General features: G+C 37.8%; 6 protein-coding genes, 1 non-coding gene and 2 pseudogenes across 8 annotated transcripts; 6 read left to right on the top strand and 3 right to left on the bottom strand.

The window, feature by feature from the left end:
* The first annotated feature begins 1,511 nt into the window (after positions 1 to 1,511).
* LOC106367091 (vacuolar fusion protein CCZ1 homolog A) lies at positions 1,512 to 4,363 on the top strand. Of its 2 annotated transcripts, XM_022691427.2 has the most exons (10): positions 1,512 to 1,740; positions 1,871 to 2,078; positions 2,163 to 2,256; positions 2,344 to 2,527; positions 2,624 to 2,662; positions 2,770 to 2,882; positions 2,964 to 3,467; positions 3,546 to 3,701; positions 3,780 to 3,997; positions 4,081 to 4,363. In XM_022691427.2, the coding sequence occupies exons 2-10, from the start codon at positions 1,903 to 1,905 to the stop codon at positions 4,109 to 4,111; spliced, it is 1,515 nt and encodes a 504-aa protein (XP_022547148.2). In that variant the 5' UTR covers positions 1,512 to 1,740; positions 1,871 to 1,902; the 3' UTR covers positions 4,112 to 4,363. The 2 variants fall into 2 exon arrangements, with proteins under 2 accessions (XP_022547148.2, XP_022547149.2); XM_022691428.2 differs by lacking the exon at positions 2,624 to 2,662.
* On the bottom strand, positions 4,360 to 5,211 carry LOC106367092. Its single transcript, XM_022691430.2, has 2 exons — positions 4,789 to 5,211; positions 4,360 to 4,691 (listed from the first exon to the last, which is right to left on the bottom strand). Exons 1-2 carry the CDS (start codon positions 5,066 to 5,068, stop codon positions 4,477 to 4,479), a joined length of 495 nt encoding a protein of 164 aa, XP_022547151.2. The 5' UTR covers positions 5,069 to 5,211; the 3' UTR covers positions 4,360 to 4,476.
* A 432-nt stretch (positions 5,212 to 5,643) lies between these two features.
* On the top strand, positions 5,644 to 7,484 carry LOC106364560 (phosphatidylinositol-glycan biosynthesis class F protein-like). The gene is made up of 8 exons (XM_013804108.3): positions 5,644 to 5,897; positions 5,980 to 6,045; positions 6,179 to 6,221; positions 6,415 to 6,469; positions 6,628 to 6,676; positions 6,799 to 6,866; positions 6,949 to 7,057; positions 7,163 to 7,484. Exons 1-8 carry the CDS (start codon positions 5,703 to 5,705, stop codon positions 7,274 to 7,276), a joined length of 699 nt encoding a protein of 232 aa, XP_013659562.2. The 5' UTR covers positions 5,644 to 5,702; the 3' UTR covers positions 7,277 to 7,484.
* A 242-nt stretch (positions 7,485 to 7,726) lies between these two features.
* Positions 7,727 to 9,468, top strand: LOC106363117. Its single transcript, XM_022691429.2, has 5 exons — positions 7,727 to 8,142; positions 8,469 to 8,686; positions 8,764 to 8,892; positions 8,976 to 9,107; positions 9,178 to 9,468. The coding sequence occupies exons 1-5, from the start codon at positions 7,812 to 7,814 to the stop codon at positions 9,289 to 9,291; spliced, it is 924 nt and encodes a 307-aa protein (XP_022547150.2). The 5' UTR covers positions 7,727 to 7,811; the 3' UTR covers positions 9,292 to 9,468.
* A 969-nt stretch (positions 9,469 to 10,437) lies between these two features.
* On the bottom strand, positions 10,438 to 10,510 carry TRNAK-CUU. Its single transcript has one exon. It is a non-coding gene; the product is annotated as a tRNA-Lys (tRNA).
* A 404-nt stretch (positions 10,511 to 10,914) lies between these two features.
* On the top strand, positions 10,915 to 13,357 carry LOC106414012 (annotated as a pseudogene).
* A 2,379-nt stretch (positions 13,358 to 15,736) lies between these two features.
* LOC106412385 (wall-associated receptor kinase-like 4) lies at positions 15,737 to 18,486 on the top strand. Its single transcript, XM_048741693.1, has 3 exons — positions 15,737 to 16,823; positions 16,914 to 17,036; positions 17,111 to 18,486. Exons 1-3 carry the CDS (start codon positions 15,896 to 15,898, stop codon positions 18,322 to 18,324), a joined length of 2,265 nt encoding a protein of 754 aa, XP_048597650.1. The 5' UTR covers positions 15,737 to 15,895; the 3' UTR covers positions 18,325 to 18,486.
* A 337-nt stretch (positions 18,487 to 18,823) lies between these two features.
* On the top strand, positions 18,824 to 21,242 carry LOC106414806 (annotated as a pseudogene).
* LOC106414815 lies at positions 21,113 to 21,590 on the bottom strand. Its single transcript, XM_048741692.1, has one exon. The coding sequence runs from the start codon at positions 21,571 to 21,573 to the stop codon at positions 21,292 to 21,294; it is 282 nt and encodes a 93-aa protein (XP_048597649.1). The 5' UTR covers positions 21,574 to 21,590; the 3' UTR covers positions 21,113 to 21,291.
* Positions 21,591 to 21,971: the final 381 nt, after the last annotated feature.

Genomic DNA, 21,971 nt, shown 5'->3' with positions numbered 1-21,971 from the left:
GTATGAAAATCAAGTAAACTTCAATTTAAAATATTGTCAATTAAGACAACGTTCAACAAATTCTAAAATAATTTACAAAAGATAATTAATAAAATCTTAAAAATAATTAAAACTTCATTTTTTGTTAAATAAAATATACAAATTATCATCTATGGCTTTATTGAAACGATTTATATAGTACTTTAAAATATATTTTTTATAATCTTATTACATTACATTATATTTTCAATTTATTTATCTTGGAAATGGATTAATTAATATCGTGTGAAATAATTAGTGTAAATATTAAAATTTGAAACTCTTAGAAAAATGTATCAGTTGTTTTAAGTGAAATAAAAATCAAAAGAACAAATATAAATCATTACATTTTCCTTAATTTTTTTATTTAATAGTTTTATGTACACTAAAAATTCATTAATGATTCTTTCAACTCGAACCAACAAATTTTAATAAAATTTACAATATAATTTTAAATTAAAAAATATATTTATCATTTTTAAATGTTTTATAAAATTAAAATATTAAATATTTTTATTGTAAACTCACCCGCCCGTAGGGCGGGCCAACCCCTAGTACTAGTAAAATTTATTAAGAAACAAATACTCCTCTTTTTTTTCACAAAGTGTATTATTTTAGATCTGTTTGTTTTGTTTCAAGACCAAGTCCGATACAGCCTTGTTGTTTATAATAATAAAATAATAAATTATTATATTAGCAACTAACAATTCATGGTATAACTTGCATTATTTTGAATGTATTACACAAATTGTCAATTGTAAAATCATTAAAAAAATAATTTCATAACTTGTGCGGTATAAATAATCATGATAGAATGAATGTATAACTGAATGGAAATAAAATCGAGCAATCACATAGTTGATCACCGAATTTGATACCTATGCTTTGGGAAACATCTTCTACACATAGGAGAATCCACAATGAACACAAATTGGTGATGACGGCTATTTTATGGTTTATATTTGAAGTGTCGAGATTATTCTTCGAGCTAAAGTGTTTTGTCTATTGTTACCCTTTTAAACTTCTTTTATTTCTACCACATAAGATTGTTTCTAGATTCGGTAACACTTAGAAAAAAATTTCGCTATCACCAAAGATTGTTGGTTCTATTTCTACCAACTAATTTATCTTTTAGTTTTGTTTCTTTTTGAGAGTTGATAATAATAATATTGTATTATATTTTCTTTATTATATGTTTTAGTAGATTTAAAAAAAAAATTCAAAGAAAATTATTATTTCTAATTTATCAATAAGGTTAACTAAATTCCATTAAAGTTAATGGGCCTTTATAGAGGCCTATTTTTACAATCTCTATTAAGCCCTTAGGAAATAACAAATGTGGTTGAGGGAAAGTCAATCGAGATCGACTGGTTCTGACAGTTTTTAACCGGAATGCTAACCTAACCGACTATTAACTAATTTACTGTAGTTGGGCTTGTTTGGGCTTAGTTGGACTCTTGTCTCTTTCATATTTGCTATGTAACTTTGAAAAACGCCATTGTAGAGAGTAGACAGCGTCTCTCGAATCTGCTTAATCTTCCTCTCCTCACCTTTAATCAATCATCTTCTCCATCCAACTTCTTTTATCTCCTTCTCGCATTTATCTTCTTTACAAAAAAGTCAACTCTTTCCTTATCAGAATCTCCCTCCCATAGCTTTGACTGTCGCAATACCTTAAGATTGATCACTACTCCGACTTTCCTATTTGGAAACATCTTCAAGGTAGTCAATTCGTGTTAGGATTCTTCTTTTGGGGTTTGTCAAGTGGTTGGTTGAATCACCAATGTGCCTTTGAAACCTTTAATTGATTACAAAATTTCTGACGCATACCTTGAAATTGTATGGTATATAGTGTTGATGAGCTCGTAGAAGCTTACGGGGGAAATGGCGTCGATGAGCTCTGGTGATGAAAGTCTCCGCCTTTGCGTCTTTGATTTGAGAAGAGGCCAAACCGAAGGTCAGGAGCTTGACAAGATTCTCTTCTTTCATCCTCCTGAGCTAGACGTCTCCACGCAGCTATCAGTTACCGGCCTCAGTGAAGGTCTTATTACTTTTACTAGGTCAGCTGATTGATACACTCTCTTCTTGATTTGGTTTGCGTTAGTTGATATGAGTATGTATGAATCTTGTGAGTATAAATGCAGACTTTTCTCTCCTGAGGCAGCTTGTGAGGTTATAGAAGCAGAAAGGCATTCTCATGTTTTCTTTGAGGCCGAAACTGATATCTGGATGGTGATGGTAAGACACTCTTTTATCTTTTAATGAGCGATTCGTCGAATGTAGTGTTTAGTCAATGAACAAAATCTGATCTAGAGACATTGGCAGGTTGTGGAGAAAAATAAGGATACAGGAGCTATATGGAGGATTGATGCACTCAGGGGAATGCTTAAAGAAGTGCACTCACTCTTTGTGATGTTTCACGGGTCAGTTAGAGCTTTACTCGAAAAAGAACCAACAGGAGGGCTTACCCGAGCACAGTTGTATCCCTTCATTACAGACTACTTAAGCAGTAAGCAACTCTCACCCAAATTTAGCACATTTATATTGTTCACTGTTCTTTGTTCTGCTTCCCAGCTTCAATTCACTTTGTGTCACTAAATGCCAGCATTTCAAAAGCGGTCTCGCTCAGAAGACTGGTGCTGTGGTAAAAATGCTTTGAAGTTGCTGTCTCGAATGCCCTTGCTTTTGATTGTGACAAGTTGGTTCTTCGTGTGTAAAATAGCTTATGCAAAGGTTTTCTCTTTCGGGCAGATCTTTTTGTTGGGAAGAAACTTCAGCTACCTAATTTCCGTGAAACTACTTTGAGTGAGCGTGGAACCGTTCAAATGCTTACTCTAGCAAGGGACACTGCACTTGAAGTTCAGGTTTGTTTCTCCATATCTATTAAGCTTTAATCACTTACATAATATATTGGTATCTGACGAGCATTTTTTTGGGATGTATAGTCTCTTGTTCAAGTACTAGACTCATGCGCTGGGAACTTACAGTGCCTCTCTATGATCTTATTTCAAGATCTGTTGGTTTCAACAACTCTCTCACCTGATGATACCGTGAACTTGTTTACATTTGCTGTAATGAGGTTGACCTCACAAGCTCTACTATCCTCTGACGCCAGTTCCTGGTCTCATCTACGTAAGGGGACTGGTTCATCTGAAACCTCTTCTAGATCTACTTCTGGTTCAATTGATTCCCTGCATCATGTTATTAGGCCACTACAAAATGATAAGTGGAAAAAAGGGAAAGATGGTTTTCTTGTAACTGATATTTGGGGTTTAGAGACTGGTGGTTCACCTGATCCTGCCATCCCTATAGTCTGGCTTCAGGAGACGCAAGAAAGAGTGTATCTCCTCGCTTATCAGTATAAAAGTCTCACTTTACTTCTTCTCTTGCCTGAAACTGACATTGTCAATGGAGGTTTAAGCGCCGTGAAACAGCAAGTTATTGAACAGGTTAGCACATCGCCCATTGATCTTTCTTTTGGACTCTTTTCTGGTGTCTTCTGATATAACACAATATCTCTTTTTCAGGCATCGCTGAGGATTATGAAAATTGAAGAGAAGATCTCAAGGGGGTGGGGAGGTGAGAATGCTTATCATGTGAAGGGTTACCGTTACTTGGTAGTTGATACTGACCTAGAAGTTTCCAGAGCTTCTCCTTCAGGCAAAGTAGCAACACTTGCTAAGGTAACGTCTTTCACATTATGAGTTACTTAGCTGAGATTAAGACGAGGCCTTGGACTCAAAACTATTTCAAAAAAGTAGGAGTCTCTACTTGCACTAAACAAGCTCAGAGAAGAAGTGGATTTAGAAAAGAGCCGTGCGAAAAGGCAGGAGAGAGACTTGGAGATATGCATAAGAGCTAAGAACAACGCGTGGGTGATTGCCCGTGTGAGTAGAGATAAAGAGCTTTACATGGCTTTGGAGAAAGCCAGTGACACTCTTCTTGATGCCACAGACGCTGTTGGAAGATTCAGCAACAGGTAACAATTTTTGTACTTGCGAACTATATACTTGGTAACAAATTTATGACTTTCTGAAAAAATGTGTGTTGGGATTTTATCAGGTATTGCAGCGGAGCGTTTTTGATGGACTAAGATTAGTCTTTTGTTTCTTCTGCTTCTTGGAAGAGGTTTCTTCTAGTTTCAAGTACAAAAAGCTCTGTTTAGCCATTAGTTTTGTTGTGAATTCCACGTTCGACCAATGGAAAAGAGATGGTTCTTTGTGCTGAGGAAAACATTTACTCTCGTGGTCTCTAATTTGTAGAAATAGTAGCCTGAATTATACTTTTGCAAGAACTGGCCTGTTAAAAGCATGCTCGAGAAAGATAAGGCACTGTTTATAATTCATGCCAAATGGTGTCTGTATTGTCATTCTATATAAGATGTGGTAAGAGTTCAAAGTTTACAATAACCCAAATAACAAATGTTAAACTCTCAAGTTAGGCACAACATGATAATTCTTATTGACATGTGAGTGAAAGCATTATAAGCCCGGTGAAGAGAACGGAGGTGGTAGAGAAGAACAACTGTGGCCGGTGGTCAATGGCGGCGTTACGTTTTGGAGACGCTTTCCGGCCTCCACCCCTTCCACCTGTAACTCCACGAGCTCCTACCCCTACCCGGAAGATGTCGATGCTCTTATCTTCTTCTCGTTTTATGTTTTTGATTGTAACCTCTGCCATACAAAGGGAACAGACAGAAGAGTGAGTAGTAAACACGTTTGGCAATAAACGTAAGAGAAACAATATTAATAATATAGAGGCATAGAGCACCATGGGCTTGTTCTTGGTCGTGTAAGCTTATTGATGGACTGAGCTTCTGGGAATCTGATGAGACGGGGAAGCAGAGGACAAAGAGGAAGATGATGAACAATGTAATACATCCTCTCTCCATTGCTGATCTGAGCTTTGGTGGATTTGCTGCAACTGTTCCGAAGCCAAATGTGTGTATGTAGTATATATGTGTGTGAGTGGGACCAAGACAGAACATGTTCTGAAATGAATAGTGAAGAATTGTAGATACTTTTCTTTGTTCTTTTTCTGGACAAAACATATCCAACAAGAAAAGAAGATTCACCGATTTTTTTATAATTACCTTTGTGAACGAGAGTGACGCATACAACTAAACTGCTTTTATTGGTTCCATTACACTGAACACCTATCCACACTTAAAAGACACACAATACAAATAAAGACTTGCCAATGGTCCATACTAGACCACTTTCCTTTTCTCACTCTCCACCGCTCTAATCAACCTCCTCTATCTTAGGACCTCCAGCACCAACACAAGCCTGATACATCTTTGAGATGATTGGGTTACAAACAAACACCCTCCACCTCTTTCAACTTATACTCAAACTCATCAACTTCCGCAAGCTGGTTTCCTTCAATCCATTCAATATAGTCTGCCTCCTCAATTTTCTTCTTATCTCTCAAGTCACGGAGTCGTGTCGGAAAGATGGAGAACAAGTCACCAAAAAAAAAAAAAAAAAAAAAAAAAGTCAACAGAGACTCCTTGATTCGCAGGCGTAACGTTTTCAAGCCCATATTGAGGAGTAGATATTAGGCCCATAAGGCCCGTTATGCTAATTTACATTCAAGCCCATATTTAAATTAAAAAAAAAAGTTCTTTTACGTCGTCTTCACTCGTTCTGATCGCGAAGAAGAGGAGAGAGAAGGGGAAAGCCATGAACGAGGCTAAGAAGAAGAAGAAGTTAGATAGCTCCATTGGTGTACCTAACGATGATTCGATATCAGCTCTAGCGGCGTTTTCTATGTATTTAATTACTGGATTGTTTCTGGGCGTCGGATTCTGGGTGGCCCGGAACAAATTCTCCGTGGATCTCGTCTCTGATCCACCTCTCACTCTGTTTCTACTCTGGGTAAATTTCATTTGCACTGGTTTTCTACTGCTAAAGTGTTGATTTTTAGTTAATGTTGTACTTTTTGATGTTAAGCTTTCAGAGTATTGAGTTTCCGGTTGTAGTAATCATCTTCAGCCTTTTACGGAATGCCCCAGAGAAATGTTCGGTGAGTTTAGTTAAAGAAGCTGACTTTTGCTCACGCAATTTTGCAGTTTTACTAAAAAAATGCTTCCTTTCTTCTAATGTTTCACGCGCGTTTGGTTTCTTGTCTCCTTACTTGTTTCCTAATTGCTTTCCAGTGTTTTAGAGCTATTGGGCGAAGCATATTAGGACTCATTTCTGGTTAGTATTTCTTTTCTTTTCTTTTCAACTTTTTTCATTCATTTGGAATACAAGAACAAAAGCAATATATGTTAGCTTTTCTTTTAAGTCAAGACCTAAGAAGGGTCGGAATCTGCTCAATTTTCTGTTTATAGTATCCTTCTATTGTGACTTGTGAGTTCTTCAAGCCCTTTGTTTTTTGTTTGATTGACAGGCGCTTTTCTGAATGCTTTGGGAGCAATTTCTTTGGGCGCACCTATTGGAATGCAGTAATGTTTCACCAAATTCTTGTTTCTTTTTGTGGATATATTGTTTGTAGTCTGTGGACTTTTACTTTTACAAATTAGGCTCCTTCATTTTGATTGTCATCACCCTTCTAGACATAGAGCGAATGCTGACATCATTATTTGCCTCTCATCACATGCAGATATCTACTAAGAACAGTTCACTGGTCCTTTCTAATGTCTGTTTTCACGGTAGGCTGCCTCTTTCTGCTGCTTCCTATGACTTGGAAAAAAAACAATAATGTTGATACTGCGCATATATAGTTTGGAACAAACCTTTGATTGATTGTCTCTAATAATTTTGTATTCCATAGTTTGTACCAGCCACTGCAGTTTTTGGTGCGTCATGGACAGATTGGCATCGTGTATTCGCTTCGATGAAGTACCTTATATATTTTACCTTTTTTTTACGATAATTCACACTAATTTCTGTTCCTAATTCGTGTTTTTTTTGTCTCCTGTAGACCAAGTGGAAATGTAGAATATATGATCTTTATTCCAGCTTATGGAGCAATTATTGGAGGATGGTTTGGAGCTTGGCCCATGCCGCTCGACTGGGAAAGGCCATGGCAGGTAATATCTCTTTTTCCCCGATATACATCCAAGATAGTGGTTCTTGTTCTTATTGGTCATGGCGGTGGAGAATTAATCCTTATATTGTTGCTGTTTTTTAAACAGGAGTGGCCTATATGTGTGTGTTATGGAGCTATAGGAGGCTACATTGTTGGACAAATTGTCTCCTTGTGTGCGATGTTTTTCCTCAGGAAAGACGAGCATTTGAAGGTAGCCTAGAATAGACTGATGGTGTCTAGACATGCAGGATGAGTTTCGGTTTGTTTTGACTTGATTGCTAGATTGAGAGATTACAATAGGGCAATGTTTTTGTTAGCTTGAACAGAAGTTTTGTACCTTTTTTTCACATAGAATCAAGCAATTGTTTATGTGTTCAAAAAAAAAAATCAAGCAATTGTTTCAGAATTAAATAATTCTTTAAGTGAATGATGGCAGACTTGAGAGATTAAATTCAAACCATATTATGGTTAAATTCAATGAACTGAATTGTGATGATTGGTTTGGTACAAGTTCGGTTGTCACATTTTTGTTGATGGGTTTGAACCGGTTTAACCGGATTGAGCATCTCATCTCCACTACTCGCTGTTCGCGTTATATCAAACCGAAAGTCATGCCGTTTTGGATTCATGAGTCATCCAAAGCCGAGATAAGCTATCAAAACATCGAGTGGCTAATAAACCATCACTGTTTACGTAAACCATGAGAGAGAGAGGCCGACAACATTTGTCCGAAAAGCCCATTATCATCATCGCCAATGGCTAAAGCCAGCACCACTCTGTTTGCTCTCTCCTCCTCCTCCATTCCCACTCGCCTCTCTCTCCCCCGTCGCTCTGAGACTCTTAAACTCGTCGTGCCAATAATGGCTATGGCCTCCTCTGCTTCCACCGCTAAAAAGGTGGCTCCTGCTGTGATCGTAGGCGGAGGAAGAGTCGGAAGAGCGTTGCAGGAGATGGGTAGTGGCGATGACGTGTTGGTGAAGAGAGGAGAAGCGGTTCCGGTTGATTTCGAAGGACCCATTTTGGTTTGTACGAGGAATGATGATCTTGATGCTGTTCTTGAAGCTACTCCTCAGTCTAGATGGAAAGGTTTAAACTTTACTCTCAGTTTCATGACTTTGTTATATGCTCTTTCCGTTCCCAAGAAAACAATAGTTCTGAAATTTTTATTTGTTTCACAAAAAATATTTGATTACCAAAAAAAATATAGGTTAGTTTTTGTGTGTTGTAATGTAATTTTATAGCTAGTGTATTATATATTTTGTTCATATTAATTACGAAAATTATTATATATAATAAATTTTTGTGTAAATTATGTATTAAAATAAGGTTATTTCAGTATTATAATTTTTTTTTCTAAAAATATGTGAAAACTCCAAAACTAAGTACTAAACTGTTAATGTGTGGTTAATCAGATTTGGTGTTCTTCCAAAATGGAATGATGGAGCCTTGGTTTGAGAGCAAAGGTTTGGGTGATACAGACCAAGTGTTGGCTTATTTCGCTGTGTCAAAGCTTGGTGAGCCTCCAGTTGATGGAAAGACTGACACTAACCCGGAAGGTCTAACTGCTGCTTATGGGAAATGGGCTTCTGCTGTAGCTGCAAGGTTGCAATCTGGTGGCCTCTCTTGCAAGGTTACATAAAATATATCTTTTTCTTCTTCTACTATGAGAACTGCACAGTGATCTAAATGGTGTTCTCTTTGGTTTAGGTTCTTGACAAAGAATCGTTTCAGAAGCAGATGTTGGAGAAACTCATTTGGATTTGCGCCTTTATGCTTGTTGGAGCTCGTCACCCAGGTGCAAGTGTGGGCACGGTGGAGAAAGAGTACAGAGATGAAGTACAAAAGCTTTCTACTCCTTGGTTTCGTTTTTAAGCATTCAAAAATCATGGTTTGGTTCTGATTAAACATATTGCATCCAGGTGTCAAGACTGATCCAAGAACTTGCAGCTGCTGCTGCTGCAGAGAAAGGACTAACCTTCGAAGAGGATATGGTGGAGAGACTGTGCGCTTATTCTCGAGCTGTTGCTCATTTCCCAACCGCTGTTAAAGAAGTATGTATTGATTTACTCTCTTTCGATATGTGTGCACCAGTATCTTGTGCCTGAACTAGTTTTACTGCAGTTTAAATGGAGGAATGGTTGGTTTTACTCGCTCTCAGAGAAAGCTATTGCAGAAGGGAAACCTGATCCATGTCCGCTCCACACCGAATGGCTGAGAGAGCTTAAAGTGATATAGAGCAAGCAAGAGCCTCCTGTGCTATTTGCGAGAGTGTATGGATCATATGAGTAGTAAGGATCATATCTAATTCAGCGTTGTAATTTTATTTTCTAGCGCTTATTCATATGAGTAGCGCTTACTCCTTTGGCATAAGCCGTGTTGATAAGTACCATTGCGTACGCAATCTTGCTTGCATTTACTCCTATCGCACTTCCCTACCGGCTTCTCGTACAAAACAAAGCCATCATCATACCCTTTTGGACATCGTCTTGAAACTCCTCTTGGCATGTTTTCTGCATTATTGATCCATGATTAACAAAAACATTCAAATCTATTTAATTAATATAATATATGTATATAATAGAACTTCTATAAATTAATAATATAATGATTATGATATTTTATTAATTTTGAAAATATTAATTAATAAAAACTTAGTTTGATCTAAAATAATAATTTAAGACTATAATTTATTTTAATTAAGTTATTAATTTATCATATATTAAATTAGCTTTAGCATCACATAATATAACTCAGGCCAATATTTCTCCTACAACAAAACAGATCATAATGAGCAGAGATAGCTCTTACATATATACCTCCTCTCTTTTCTTCATGATTGTGTGAATTTACCAGGATCCATGCAATGTAATACCATAAAAACAAAACAAAACACTGGCCATCGTTCTTGGTAAGCCTATGCAATATGTCATCATGTATAAACAACCCAAGAAACAGGAATGAGCTTTTTACTGTTGTGATGTATAGGTATTAGTCTACCCTTTGGCTTTTTGTGTTTAGCAATTGTAGCATGGTCGTTGTATAAGTTATCAGAATGCAAAGGGAGATAAGTGGAAGAACAAGTTCTATAAGCGTAATTGAGGACTACTGCTGCAACAACAATTTATTTCGAACGAAGGCAACGTTGAGAAAGACAAGAGTGTTCACCTCGAAAGAACTGGAGAAAGCCACAGAGAATTTCATTGTAAGCAACTTATTTCATTCTTGCGATGCAAGAAACTAAGCTCTTAGACATTATCGATGCCCGGATCAAAGATAGTTGCAACATGGAACAAGTCACTGGTGTGGCAAACCTTACGAAACCGACAAGGTTAGTAGGGGATGACATAAAAAATGCAATTGGCTGACATAATAAAAACAATACGCCCACCGTGGGGCTCGAACCCACGACCACAAGGTTAAGAGCCTTGCGCTCTACCAACTGAGCTAGACGGGCTTGGTGACTACAGCGTCTATTACTAAATTCTAAGATAAATTGGAGCTCCTTGCTGATAGGTGATAACAATACTTTCAGACAACTTGACGTTTTAGTAACGAACGTTGTGTTGTTTTATTTAGGCACCCACGAGTAAAGCCGTGATTGTGAAGCTAGAATCACATACTTGGATAACACTCAACACAAGACCATAGACCATAGTGTTCATGGGATATTCCTAGATTGAAGAATTTTATTTAGCGTTCAAGCTTGTTCACACATTAAGTGGAAAAGTCAACGGTACAATGATTGAAATGAAAGAGGCCAAACGGAGTTGACTTTTTTTTTTCTGGTTGAAAACACTTCACGCGTCTATATTCAAACTTCTTTGAATGCGTTAGTGGACTTCTTATTAGGATATCTCAAAGATTTCTCCATCTACATTAAAAAAATATCGATTGGAATCAAACACAAGTATGAAGACAGCTTCTTACAACTTTCTATGTATTGTAGTTTATGTCCTAACTCTGCAGCTCATCAATGGCTCATCCTCAGCAGCAACACCACCTCCACGTCCAGAAGGTAACTCTTCAGCTTCGTGTATTAGAACCTGTGGAGGAATCTCTATCCCCTTCCCTTTCGGAATAGGCGAGAAAGACTGCTATCTCAACAACTGGTACGAGGTTGTCTGTAACACCACCGTACCGTTCCTCTCACGGATCAACACCGAATTGGTCAACATCTCTCTTCCAGACGGTAATAAACCATACGGAGTGGTTCACATCAAAGGTCCTGTAACTTCTTTGGGCTGCTCTAGTCAAGGACTAGAAAAGTCAACGCCAGGTTTGAATGTCACGGGAAGAGGCAGTCCATATTTTCTCACAGACCAAAACCGTCTCGTGCGGTTGGTTGCGGCGCCAAGACATCTCTTACAGATATAGAATCAGAGATCATAGGTTGTGAATCGAGCTGCCAAGACAGTAAACGTAGTCAGCAAGTAACAAACTCGGTCTGCGATGGTTTCAGATGTTGCCAGGCGAGGATACCTTTAGAACGTCCACAAGTTATAGGTGTGAATATAGATGTCACAGGAGGAGAAGGGTGCAGAGTTGCCTTCTTGACTAACAAGAGGTACTCACCGATGAATGTAACAGCGCCAGAACAGTTTCATTCGTTGGGGTATGCGTTGGTAGAGCTAGGATGGTACTTTGATACTTCGGATTCTCGCTTTAGGAGCCCCTTAGGTTGTAGAAATATGACGCGTTACAGTTCTTACACCTCATTTGATAAATGCGGTTGCGAGTATCAGTACTTCTCTGGGATGAGTTATAGGAACTGTTATTGCAATAATGGCTACACAGGGAACCCATACGTTAAACACGGCTGCATAGGTAAAAGTGAACGTTTCTTCTTAATTTTTTTTTTTCATGCTTTGATTATGATCAAGTCATTAATTAGTATGATTAAAAATGTGTGTAGACATAGATGAATGCAAAGGACACAACATTTGTGGAGAAAGGACTTGTGTGAACTGGCCTGGATCATATAGCTGCAATCCCATCGTAACCAAGCCTCAAAAGACCTCTGTGCTTCAAGGTAAGTTAAAGTAAGCATCTACGAGACTACTACAAGTAGTTTACTTTCTTCGTTGGTGTAGGTGTTCTTATAGGTCTAGGAGTGTTGTTGTTCGTCCTAGGACTCTTGGGGCTGTACAAACTTGTGAAAAAGCGAAGGAAGATCATCCACAGCAAGAAGTTTTTTAAACGTAATGGAGGCTTGTTGTTGAAACAACAACTAACCACCACGAAAGACGGGAACGTAGAGATGTCGAGGATCTTTAGCTCAAAGGAATTGAAGAAAGCCACGGATAACTTCAGCGTGAACAGGGTCCTTGGGAAAGGAGGTCAAGGCACGGTGTACAAAGGAATGCTGGTGGATGGGAGGATCGTCGCGGTTAAAAGATCGAAACTTGTGGACGAAGACAAGATGCAAGAGTTCATCAATGAAGTCGCACTTCTCTCGCAGGTAAACCATAGGAACATTGTGAAACTCTTGGGATGTTGTCTAGAGACAGAAGTTCCGATCCTTGTTTACGAATATATTCCAAATGGAGATCTGTTCAAGCGTCTTCATGATGAGTCTGAAGATTACAACATGACTTGGGAAGTACGTCTTGGCATAGCTATAGAGATTGCTGGAGCCCTTTCATACATGCACTCATCAGCATCTTTTCCAATATACCATAGAGATATCAAAACTACTAATATACTATTGGATGAGAAATACAGAGCCAAGGTGTCTGACTTTGGAACCTCAAGATCGGTGACTGTAGATCAAACTCACTTGACAACACTAGTTGCAGGCACTTTTGGGTATATGGATCCAGAGTACTTTCTGTCAAGCCAATATACTGACAAGAGCGATGTTTATAGTTTTGGGGTTGTACTTGTGGAGCTCATAACCGGAGAAAAACCATTGACTCGTGTCCGGTCTGAAGAAGGAAGAGGATTGGCAGCTGATTTTCTTGATGCCATTAAAGAAAACAGAGTGGTTGACATCATTGATGATCGGATCAAAGACCAGAGCAAGCTGGACCAAGTGATGGCAGTCGCAGAACTAGCTAGAAGGTGTCTAAGCCGAAAAGGAAGGAAGCGGCCAAACATGAGAGAGGTTTCAATGGAGCTGGAGAGGATTTGTTTATCACACGAGGTCATTTAAATACCGACAATGAAGAGGACCAAGCCATGGAGATCAAGATAATTAATCAACTGTTTTGAACCGGTTAAAGATGATTCAACACGTTGCTAGAGTTATATAGTATGTGCTACTAAGTTTTATAATGGTGTGCCACAACTATTTTTTTTGTTATGTCGCTGGCCTCGATGATCCATCTACCCATCTCTAACTCGCTAAACTAAGGTTATGAATGGGAACACCTTCGCGGTGCGTATTTGTTATGATGGGACAGAAAAACCGCAGATGTCACCAATCAACACAAAACATAAATCAAAAGCGTTTTTCTGAAAATAACGCACTTGTCAAAAACTGTTTTTTGTTTGTTCGTGTTAAAACAAATAACGCACTTGAATTATCAAAGCAGGCCATGACCAGCGGTCCAACCAATAACGCACTTGATGGCTTTTATTTTTATGTTATTTTATTGATATAAATATTTTATATCATCTAATACTATCATTGTAATATGTAAGTAACGTGTCTCACAATTGCTTTGGTTTTGAAGCTAGATATTCTTTTTATTATTAAAACATGACAATAAATTTACGTAGTAATTTAAAATGCTTAATCTATTTCATTTGTACAAATGAGAAAGCAAAATATAGTGTTCTACATATGTTATGAGAAAATTAAAGTATTAAATATTAGTTTTTATTTATTTTATTTACCACTTTATTTACATTTTTAATTGTATTTTTTTATTTCAAAATGCTTTATTAGTAATTAATGAATATTATATATATTAGAATTGTTATTTCAAAATAGTTCTAATATTTAAAATTCCCCTTGATTTATTTTAAATAATATATTTTACTTTATTAGCTTACAACTTTTTCAAAAATATAGATTTAATTCATCTAAAATACTTTATGAAATTAATATCTTTTTATTTTTACAAATTAAATCCAAAACATTTTCCTTTTTGTTTAATTTATTATAAAAAAAACAGAAAACAAACAAACAAAAATCATAAATATTAATAATGTGAAAATAATTACAACAAAATCGAACTAGAAAATTGGTCAAAAATCAGTTAAACTCGTCATAAGTCAATGACTCGGTTCAATATCAAACTCGGGTTTTAATTTAAATTTAAAATAAATCATGTGCACTTAAAAATATTTGTTAATATTTAAATTTTTTAGTTATGTTAGTTATAATGATATGTTTCCTTTATAATATTTATACTAGGATAAGACCTGCGCCTTGCGCAGGGTAAATTTATATGAAAATTATTTAAGAAATATCGTATTGAAAATAAATTTATATTATTGATCGAATTAATATTTGGCCCTTAAACAATTTTTTAAAACTTTTTTTGTTAACTACATAATTTGTTTACTAATGAACTGGTCCTATTTTTAAAAATATTTTAAGACAAAAAAATTATTTATCACATAAAAACCTAACGTTTAAGCCGAAGAATCTCATGCCTACTATTTGGTTACAATGAAACTATGTCAGCTCCATTTTATATCATGATTTAGCAATTTAAAAGTTAATTATGGTTATGAGAAGTTTACGTTCACTTGTCAATACTATATATCTTCAATATTTTTCTCATTTTTGTGTCATTTTAGTTATTTGCATTCAAGTTACGTGACAACTCATCATGACACTTTTTTAATTAGTACAAACTACAGGTTCTAAACTTTTTAAATGTTTCTCTATTAATATATAGGGAATGTTAAACCGTTGATCATTAATTTTTAACATAATAATTTTAACAGTTTTAGTAATTTTGTCATTTTTAAAAATTCAAAATATAACATATACGAAAAAATCTATATTTTAATTTCATAGCTAATTTGATTGTTTAATTTATTTTAATAATATAAAATTAAACAAAAGAAATGGATGGGATATAAATTGCTATCAAATCTTTATTATTAGAATCATTAATTGTCATATATATATTAGTCATATTTGGTAATTCCGTAGGTTTTATTTAAGGAAAGAAAATAAAATAGTAATTGTACACTTTAATTAATTGTATGATTAGTTTAATGAAAAGTATAATATATACTTAATTGGACCAACATATTTTCTAAGGATTCTGAATTTCATTTTGGTGATGACACGTGGCTACACTTAAAGGTTGTAATGTTTCTCAATTAATATATAAGGGATTTTAACTTTTTCAATTCCGCATATTATATTTTCACCAATCAAACACAAATCCGTACCGCTAATTCTATCAAAACCGCACCTATTCCATAAATCGCACGAACCGCAGTTGGACCGTATCGCACTTCAATTCCGCACCGCTTTTATTACCAAAACCGCGGTTACCATTCGGACCCTAAATTTAAGAAACTAAAAGCTAAAACGGAAAATCATACACATTAACATCATATACTCGTATTAAATTCAACATAGACAATTGACTTTCATGCTGGTTTTGATTGGTCCAAAACTAAGAAAGTCCACGTGATCTATCAACTAGCCATATCATTGCCATTTTACATTCTTGTCAGGTCATAATGAATCCATTGACTTTTTTTAGTTCACACAACTCTGGTCAACTCTTTTTTTGCATCTCTTTCCACGCATTTCATGTAATCTCATCTCGTCCAACTATGCTCAATCTTTATTCTTTCTCTCCCTTCCATTCTCACAATACAAAAAATATTTTAGAAAAGATCAGACAGAGTTGAGAAACACAAGAGTATGAAGACAGAGACTCAAAACCTCCTAGTTGTTATTATACTAGTGGTGGTCTCTCTGTTCATCAATGGCGTCTCATCATCAAGAAAACCTCCAGATCCGTGTAACAGAGTCTGCGGAGGACTATCAATCCCATTCCCGTTCGGTGTAGGGAAAGACTGCTATCTAAACCCGTGGTACGAGGTTGTCTGTAACAGCAACTCTGTTCCGTTTCTCTCAAGGATCAACAGAGAATTGGTGAACATCTATCTTCCAGACGATCACGAGTACTATTCTTATGGAGTTGTTCACATCAAAGGTCCTGCAACTTCCTCTGGTTGTTCTACAAGAACATCTCAACCGCTTACACCGCCGCCTTTAAACGTTGCCGGCCAAGGCAGCCCTTATTTCTTCACGGACAAAAACCAACTCGTGGCGGTTGGTTGCAATGCCAAGGCGGTTATGACGGATATCAAATCGCAGATCATCGGTTGCAAATCAACCTGTAATGAAAGAAATAGTAGCCAAGAAGTCAGAAACAAGATTTGCAGTGGTGACAAGTGTTGTCAGACAAGGATACCAGAAGGAAAGCCGCAAGTTCTGGGAGTTAACTTGGAGATCACCCAAGGTAACAACACAAGACAAGGAGGATGCAAAGTTGCTTTTCTTACAAGCGAGAAGTATTCTAGCGTGAATGTTACAGAGCCAGAACGGTTTCATAGTGATGGGTACGCGGTGGTAGAGCTAGGATGGTACTTTGATACTTCGGATACACGTGTTCCAAACCCTGTTGGTTGTCTGAATGTGTCAGATCCATCACAAAATGGCGGCTACTCGAGCGAAACGAGTTGCATTTGCTCGTTCGGCTACTTTACTGGATTTAGCTTTAGGAGTTGCTATTGTAACTCTATGGGTTATACAGGGAACCCATTCCTTCCAGGTGGTTGTGTAGGTAAGAGAATGATGTTTTTTTTTTTCCTTAAATCTTATCACATTTTGTGTCATCAATAAGATTGTTGCTAACTAAGAACCAAATATGTAGATATTGATGAATGTAAACTAGAAGAAGGACGCAAAAAGTGTAAAGACCAGAGTTGTGTGAACCGGCCCGGTTGGTTTGAATGTGAGCCCAAGAAACCAGAACAACTCAAGCCAGTGATTCAAGGTAACAGTCAACTTGAGTTACTATTCTTGTGTATTTTGTTTCTTTACATTTTAGTATTTTTGTGGTTGGTATAGGTGTTCTTATAGGTTCTGCGCTATTGCTTTTCGCCTTTGGAGTTTTCGGGTTGTACAAGTATGTTAAGAAGAGGAGGAGGATTAACCGAATGAGGAAGTTCTTCAGACGTAATGGAGGTATGTTGTTGAAACAACAATTAGCTAGAAGAGAAGGCAATGTAGAGATGTCGAGGATATTTAGCTCGAATGAGTTGGAGAAAGCTACTGATAACTTCAACAAGAATCGTATTCTTGGGCAAGGAGGTCAGGGGACTGTGTACAAGGGTATGCTCGTTGACGGCACAATCGTGGCAGTGAAGAGATCCAAAGCCATGGATGAAGACAAGGTAGAAGAGTTCATCAATGAAGTTGTTGTTCTCGCCCAAATCAACCACAGAAACATTGTGAAACTCTTGGGATGTTGTCTTGAGACAGAAGTTCCGGTCTTGGTGTATGAGTTCTTGCCAAATGGAGATTTATGCAAGCGTCTTCGTGATGAGTCTGATGATTTCAAGATGACTTGGGAAGTGCGTCTTGATATGGCTGTAGATATTGCAGGAGCTTTGTCATACTTGCACTCTGCTGCATCTTTCCCTATATATCATAGAGATATCAAGACTACTAATATACTATTAGATGAGAAATACAGAGTTAAGGTGTCGGATTTTGGAACTTCGAGATCCATAACCATAGATCAAACTCACTTGACAACTCATGTTGCAGGTACTTTTGGATATGTGGATCCAGAGTACTTTCAATCAAGCAAGTTTACAGAGAAAAGTGATGTTTATAGTTTTGGAATCGTCCTTGTGGAGCTTTTGACTGGAGAAAAGCCATCCACCCGTGTCTGGTCTGATGACAACAGAGGGTTTGCAGCTCATTTTGTAAATGCCGTGAAAGAGAACAAAGTTCTGAACATAGTTGATGTTCGGATCAAAGATGAAAGCAATCTGGACCAAGTGATGGCTGTGGCGAAACTAGCTAGGAGATGTTTAAAACGAAAAGGGAAGAAGAGGCCAAACATGAAAGAGGCTTGGATTGAGCTGGAGAGGATTCGTTCAGCAACTCATGAATCAGAGGTTCATATTGAGGAAGATGATGAGGAAGAGGATGAAACCATGCAACTTAACGTTGAAGAGACTTGGGACTTTGAGGTGACTGCTCCAGCTTCCATCTTTAGTAGTGCATCTCCAACGTCTGATGCTGAGCCTCTGGTTCCTCTACGAACATGGTGATGATCGACTTAAAAAACACTACAAATGTATAATAAAACCCTCGTGATGAAAAAGTAAATGTTTGATTTAGATTCAAATCTCTTGTTTTCACCATGTAATAACACACACATATTTATTTTCATGTTGCATTAAGCATTATGGAGTATTCACGTTATCAATTCATTATCCATGTGACGGCCACTACCTTGATTACATTTGACTGGTGATGCATTGACTTTTTAGTTAACATTTTACTGGTCAACGTTGTGTTTGTATCCTGAATGAACATGGTGACGATGGTCAAATGTATATAATAGGTTCGGTCTACTTTCATATGGTATGGAGAATAAAGACTGGATTCTTATAATCCAACCTTCAGTTGTTAATTCAATATATAAGCCCTCATGGCATGTTGACCTGTATTTGAATGCTTTGTACATTCCTTCACACTTCTTTCTAAACTTATTGGTTCTTGAATACTGAGATTGATCAAACAAGAAACACAGAAAAAAAAGGAATTATGAAGACAAAGACTTGCAACTTCATATGTATTGTAGCGTCTGTCCTAAGTTTTCTCTCATCAGCAGCAACATCTCAAAATGGTAACTCTTCAACTTTTTGTAGCAAAACCTGTGGAGGAGTCTCGATCCCGTTCCCTTTTGGAATCGGCGGGAAGGATTGCTATCTCAACAACTGGTACGAGGTTGTCTGCAACACCACCACTTCCGGAACAACCGTTCCGTTCCTCTCACGGATCAATACTGAAGTGGTGAACATCTCTCTTCCAGATGGAGATAAACCATATGGAGTTTTGCTCATCAAAGGTCCTGTGACTTCTTTGGATTGTTATAACACTAGTCAAGGACTCAAAAAGTCAAGACCAGATTTGAACATCACAGGCAAAGGCAGCCCTTACTTCATCACAGATAACAACCGCCTTGTGGCGGTTGGCTGCGGTACAAAGGCCTTGATGACGGGTATCGAATCAGAGATCTTGGGTTGTGAATCGAGCTGTACAGAGAGCAAGAGTGGTCAACAAGTAACAAACTCAATCTGTGACGGCTACAAATGCTGCCAGACGAGAATACCACTGGACCGTCCACAAGTCATAGGTGTGGATATAGATGCCACAGGAGGAGAAGGCTGCAGAGTTGCCTTCTTGACTGACAAAAGATACTCACCCTCAAATGTCACTGCACCAGAACAGTTCCACGCTGGTGGCTACGCGGAGGTGGAGCTAGGCTGGTACTTTGATACTTCGGATTCTCAGTTTAGAAACAACCCCTTAGGTTGCAGAAACTGGACCCATTACGGCTCTTACGACTCTGATACGAGATGTCTTTGTGAGTATGGTTACTTTAACGAGATGAGTTATAGGAACTGTTATTGCCCCATTGGCTTCACAGGGAATCCGTACCTTCGAGGGGGTTGTGTAGAAGCTGATATGTGCAAAGAACCTGGTGTCTGTAAAGAAGGCACTTGTGAGAACATGCGTGGATCGATGTACACGTGCAAGCCCAAGCCCGTGATAACCAAGCCGGGCAAGTCCTTCCTGCTTGGAGGTGAGTTCCAATGCATCTTGTAGATTACAAGGCTGAAGAGAAAGTAGTGTTACTTATGTGTTTCCTTTTATGCTGCAGGGGTTCTAATTGGTGTGTTGGGACTAATGTTTTTAGTTGGTGGGATCTTCTGTTTGTTCGTACTTATAAGGAAGCGAAGGAGGATCATTCGTGGGAGGAAGTTCTTCAAACGTAATGGAGGCTTGTTGTTGAAACAACAACTAACTACTACAAACGATGGAAATGTAGATATGTCGAGGATATTTAGCTCAAAAGAGTTGGAGAAAGCCACTGATAACTTCAGCGTGAAGAGGGTGCTTGGGCGAGGAGGTCAAGGAACTGTGTACAAAGGTATGCTGGTGGATGGCAGGATCGTTGCGGTTAAAAAGTCAAAACTTGTGGATGAAGATAAGCTGGATAGTTTCATCAACGAGGTCGTCCTTCTCTCACAGATAAACCACAGGAACATTGTGAAACTCTTGGGGTGTTGCTTGGAGACAGAAGTTCCAATCCTGGTTTATGAATATATTCCAAATGGAGATCTGTTCAAGCGTCTTCATGATGAATCTGATGATTACAACATGACTTGGGAAGTGCGTCTTGGAATAGCCGTGGAGATTGCTGGAGCACTTTCATACATGCATTCAGCTTCAACGTTTCCAATATACCACAGAGATATCAAGACTACTAATATACTGTTGGACGAGAATTACCGAGCCAAGGTTTCTGATTTTGGAACTTCAAGATCGGTAACAATAGATCAAACTCACTTGACAACACTAGTTGCAGGGACTTTTGGTTACATGGATCCTGAGTACTTCCTATCAAGCCAATATACCGACAAGAGTGATGTCTACAGCTTCGGGGTTGTCTTGGCAGAGCTCATAACAGGAGAAAAACCACTATTTCGTGTCCGGTCCGAAGAAGGAAAGAGCTTAGCAACTCATTTCCTTGAGGCCATGAAAGAAAACAGAGTGGTTGACATCGTTGATGATCGAATCAAAGAGGAAAGCAAGCTGGACCAAGTGATGGCAGTCGCAGAAGTCGCTGGAAGGTGTCTAAGCCGGAAAGGAAGGAAGCGGCCAAACATGAGAGAGGTTTCGATTGAGCTGGAGAAGATCCGCTCATCACCTGAAGATCTAAAAGTACATTTAATAAACAATGAAGAAGATGATGAAGGCTGCTCAAGCCATGCAAATCAAGAAAACATAGTCATTGGGGAACACTAAGGTCAATAAGTGTAAAAAACCTGTAAGAAACTTCTTTTTATTTTTAATTAATGAACAAAAATGAATTATGTTTTCGATTATAAATCTCTGGAATTTTCACCATTGTAATAATAATATAATACACACAAAAGTCACAATAGAATCACAAAAAGAATTGTAGTAGGGCAAGCAAGAACAATCATGTAGGTCGATGACACGCTCTAGAAAAATTTCAGCTTCCCTTTGTAGAGAGCTTGGACATGTTGTAACTGGCAAATTGCCTTCTCTTTACCCGTCAAGCCGTAGCACAAGGAGTGCCTAGCGCCTAAAGTAACAGCAAAATATAGATAAACAGTGCAGAGAAAGGCCAAAAGCACCAAAGCTGTTAAGAGATATCGATGCCTCTTAATAACGGTGGAGCAGCTGCCCAAATCTTCCCACTGCCTCTTTAGAGACTGAGTTCTCCTCGATGGTGAAGATACAACAATCCCATCAAGAGCCATGGCGTTGATAACCAGACCTGCAAATTGAGTCAATGACAGAGAAGATCCAATCAGATTCTCAATCATAAGCCATTTATAGAGCAACGTATCAAATCTATGATCTATCGCCAGGAGATTAATCAATTTCGAAACGAGATTAGTATTTTGAATTAGCGTCAAAGGTACAAAGCCAAGCTTGTTTGGATCCATCGCATCGATCAAAACAAACATTTGGATTAAGAGAGATTCGAGGAAACGAGGCGATCAAAATCTAAGGATACATAATCAGAATAACGTCGAAATAGGATCCAAAAAGTAGGTGAAGCTTTCTAAAAACGAACCGGTGAAAGAGGAAGAGGTGGAGAAGAAGAAAAGCTGCTGCTTCCAGCTCCGTAGATACGCAAATTTGAAGAAAAAAA

The sequence above is a fragment of the Brassica napus genome, chromosome A9, assembly GCF_020379485.1.
Source record: "Brassica napus cultivar Da-Ae chromosome A9, Da-Ae, whole genome shotgun sequence".
NCBI classification, from domain to species: Eukaryota; Viridiplantae; Streptophyta; class Magnoliopsida; order Brassicales; family Brassicaceae; genus Brassica; species Brassica napus.
Note: the sequence above shows the minus strand (reverse complement) of the source record. Positions and strands in the feature narration are given on the sequence as shown.

What these genes read in the sequence shown, in the direction of transcription:
- LOC106412385 (XM_048741693.1), top strand. Translation starts at nt 15,896, where the DNA reads ATGAAGACAGAGACTCAAAACCTCCTAGTTGTTATTATACTAGTGGTG. An exon ending in CCTTCCAGGTGGTTGTGTAG is followed by an intron (nt 16,824 to 16,913) that starts GTAAGAGAATGA and finishes CCAAATATGTAG; the next exon opens with ATATTGATGAATGTAAACTA. An exon ending in ACTCAAGCCAGTGATTCAAG is followed by an intron (nt 17,037 to 17,110) that starts GTAACAGTCAAC and finishes TGGTTGGTATAG; the next exon opens with GTGTTCTTATAGGTTCTGCG.
- LOC106414815 (XM_048741692.1), bottom strand. Translation starts at nt 21,573, where the DNA reads ATGGCTCTTGATGGGATTGTTGTATCTTCACCATCGAGGAGAACTCAG.
- LOC106364560 (XM_013804108.3), top strand. Translation starts at nt 5,703, where the DNA reads ATGAACGAGGCTAAGAAGAAGAAGAAGTTAGATAGCTCCATTGGTGTA. An exon ending in GGCGCACCTATTGGAATGCA is followed by an intron (nt 6,470 to 6,627) that starts GTAATGTTTCAC and finishes CATCACATGCAG; the next exon opens with ATATCTACTAAGAACAGTTC. An exon ending in TTCTAATGTCTGTTTTCACG is followed by an intron (nt 6,677 to 6,798) that starts GTAGGCTGCCTC and finishes TGTATTCCATAG; the next exon opens with TTTGTACCAGCCACTGCAGT.
- LOC106363117 (XM_022691429.2), top strand. Translation starts at nt 7,812, where the DNA reads ATGGCTAAAGCCAGCACCACTCTGTTTGCTCTCTCCTCCTCCTCCATT. An exon ending in CTGGTGGCCTCTCTTGCAAG is followed by an intron (nt 8,687 to 8,763) that starts GTTACATAAAAT and finishes TCTTTGGTTTAG; the next exon opens with GTTCTTGACAAAGAATCGTT. An exon ending in TCCCAACCGCTGTTAAAGAA is followed by an intron (nt 9,108 to 9,177) that starts GTATGTATTGAT and finishes GTTTTACTGCAG; the next exon opens with TTTAAATGGAGGAATGGTTG.
- LOC106367091 (XM_022691427.2), top strand. Translation starts at nt 1,903, where the DNA reads ATGGCGTCGATGAGCTCTGGTGATGAAAGTCTCCGCCTTTGCGTCTTT. An exon ending in ACACTGCACTTGAAGTTCAG is followed by an intron (nt 2,883 to 2,963) that starts GTTTGTTTCTCC and finishes TGGGATGTATAG; the next exon opens with TCTCTTGTTCAAGTACTAGA. An exon ending in GTTGGAAGATTCAGCAACAG is followed by an intron (nt 3,998 to 4,080) that starts GTAACAATTTTT and finishes GGATTTTATCAG; the next exon opens with GTATTGCAGCGGAGCGTTTT.
- LOC106367092 (XM_022691430.2), bottom strand. Translation starts at nt 5,068, where the DNA reads ATGTTTTGTCCAGAAAAAGAACAAAGAAAAGTATCTACAATTCTTCAC. An exon ending in CGACCAAGAACAAGCCCATG is followed by an intron (nt 4,692 to 4,788) that starts GTGCTCTATGCC and finishes TTTGTATGGCAG; the next exon opens with AGGTTACAATCAAAAACATA.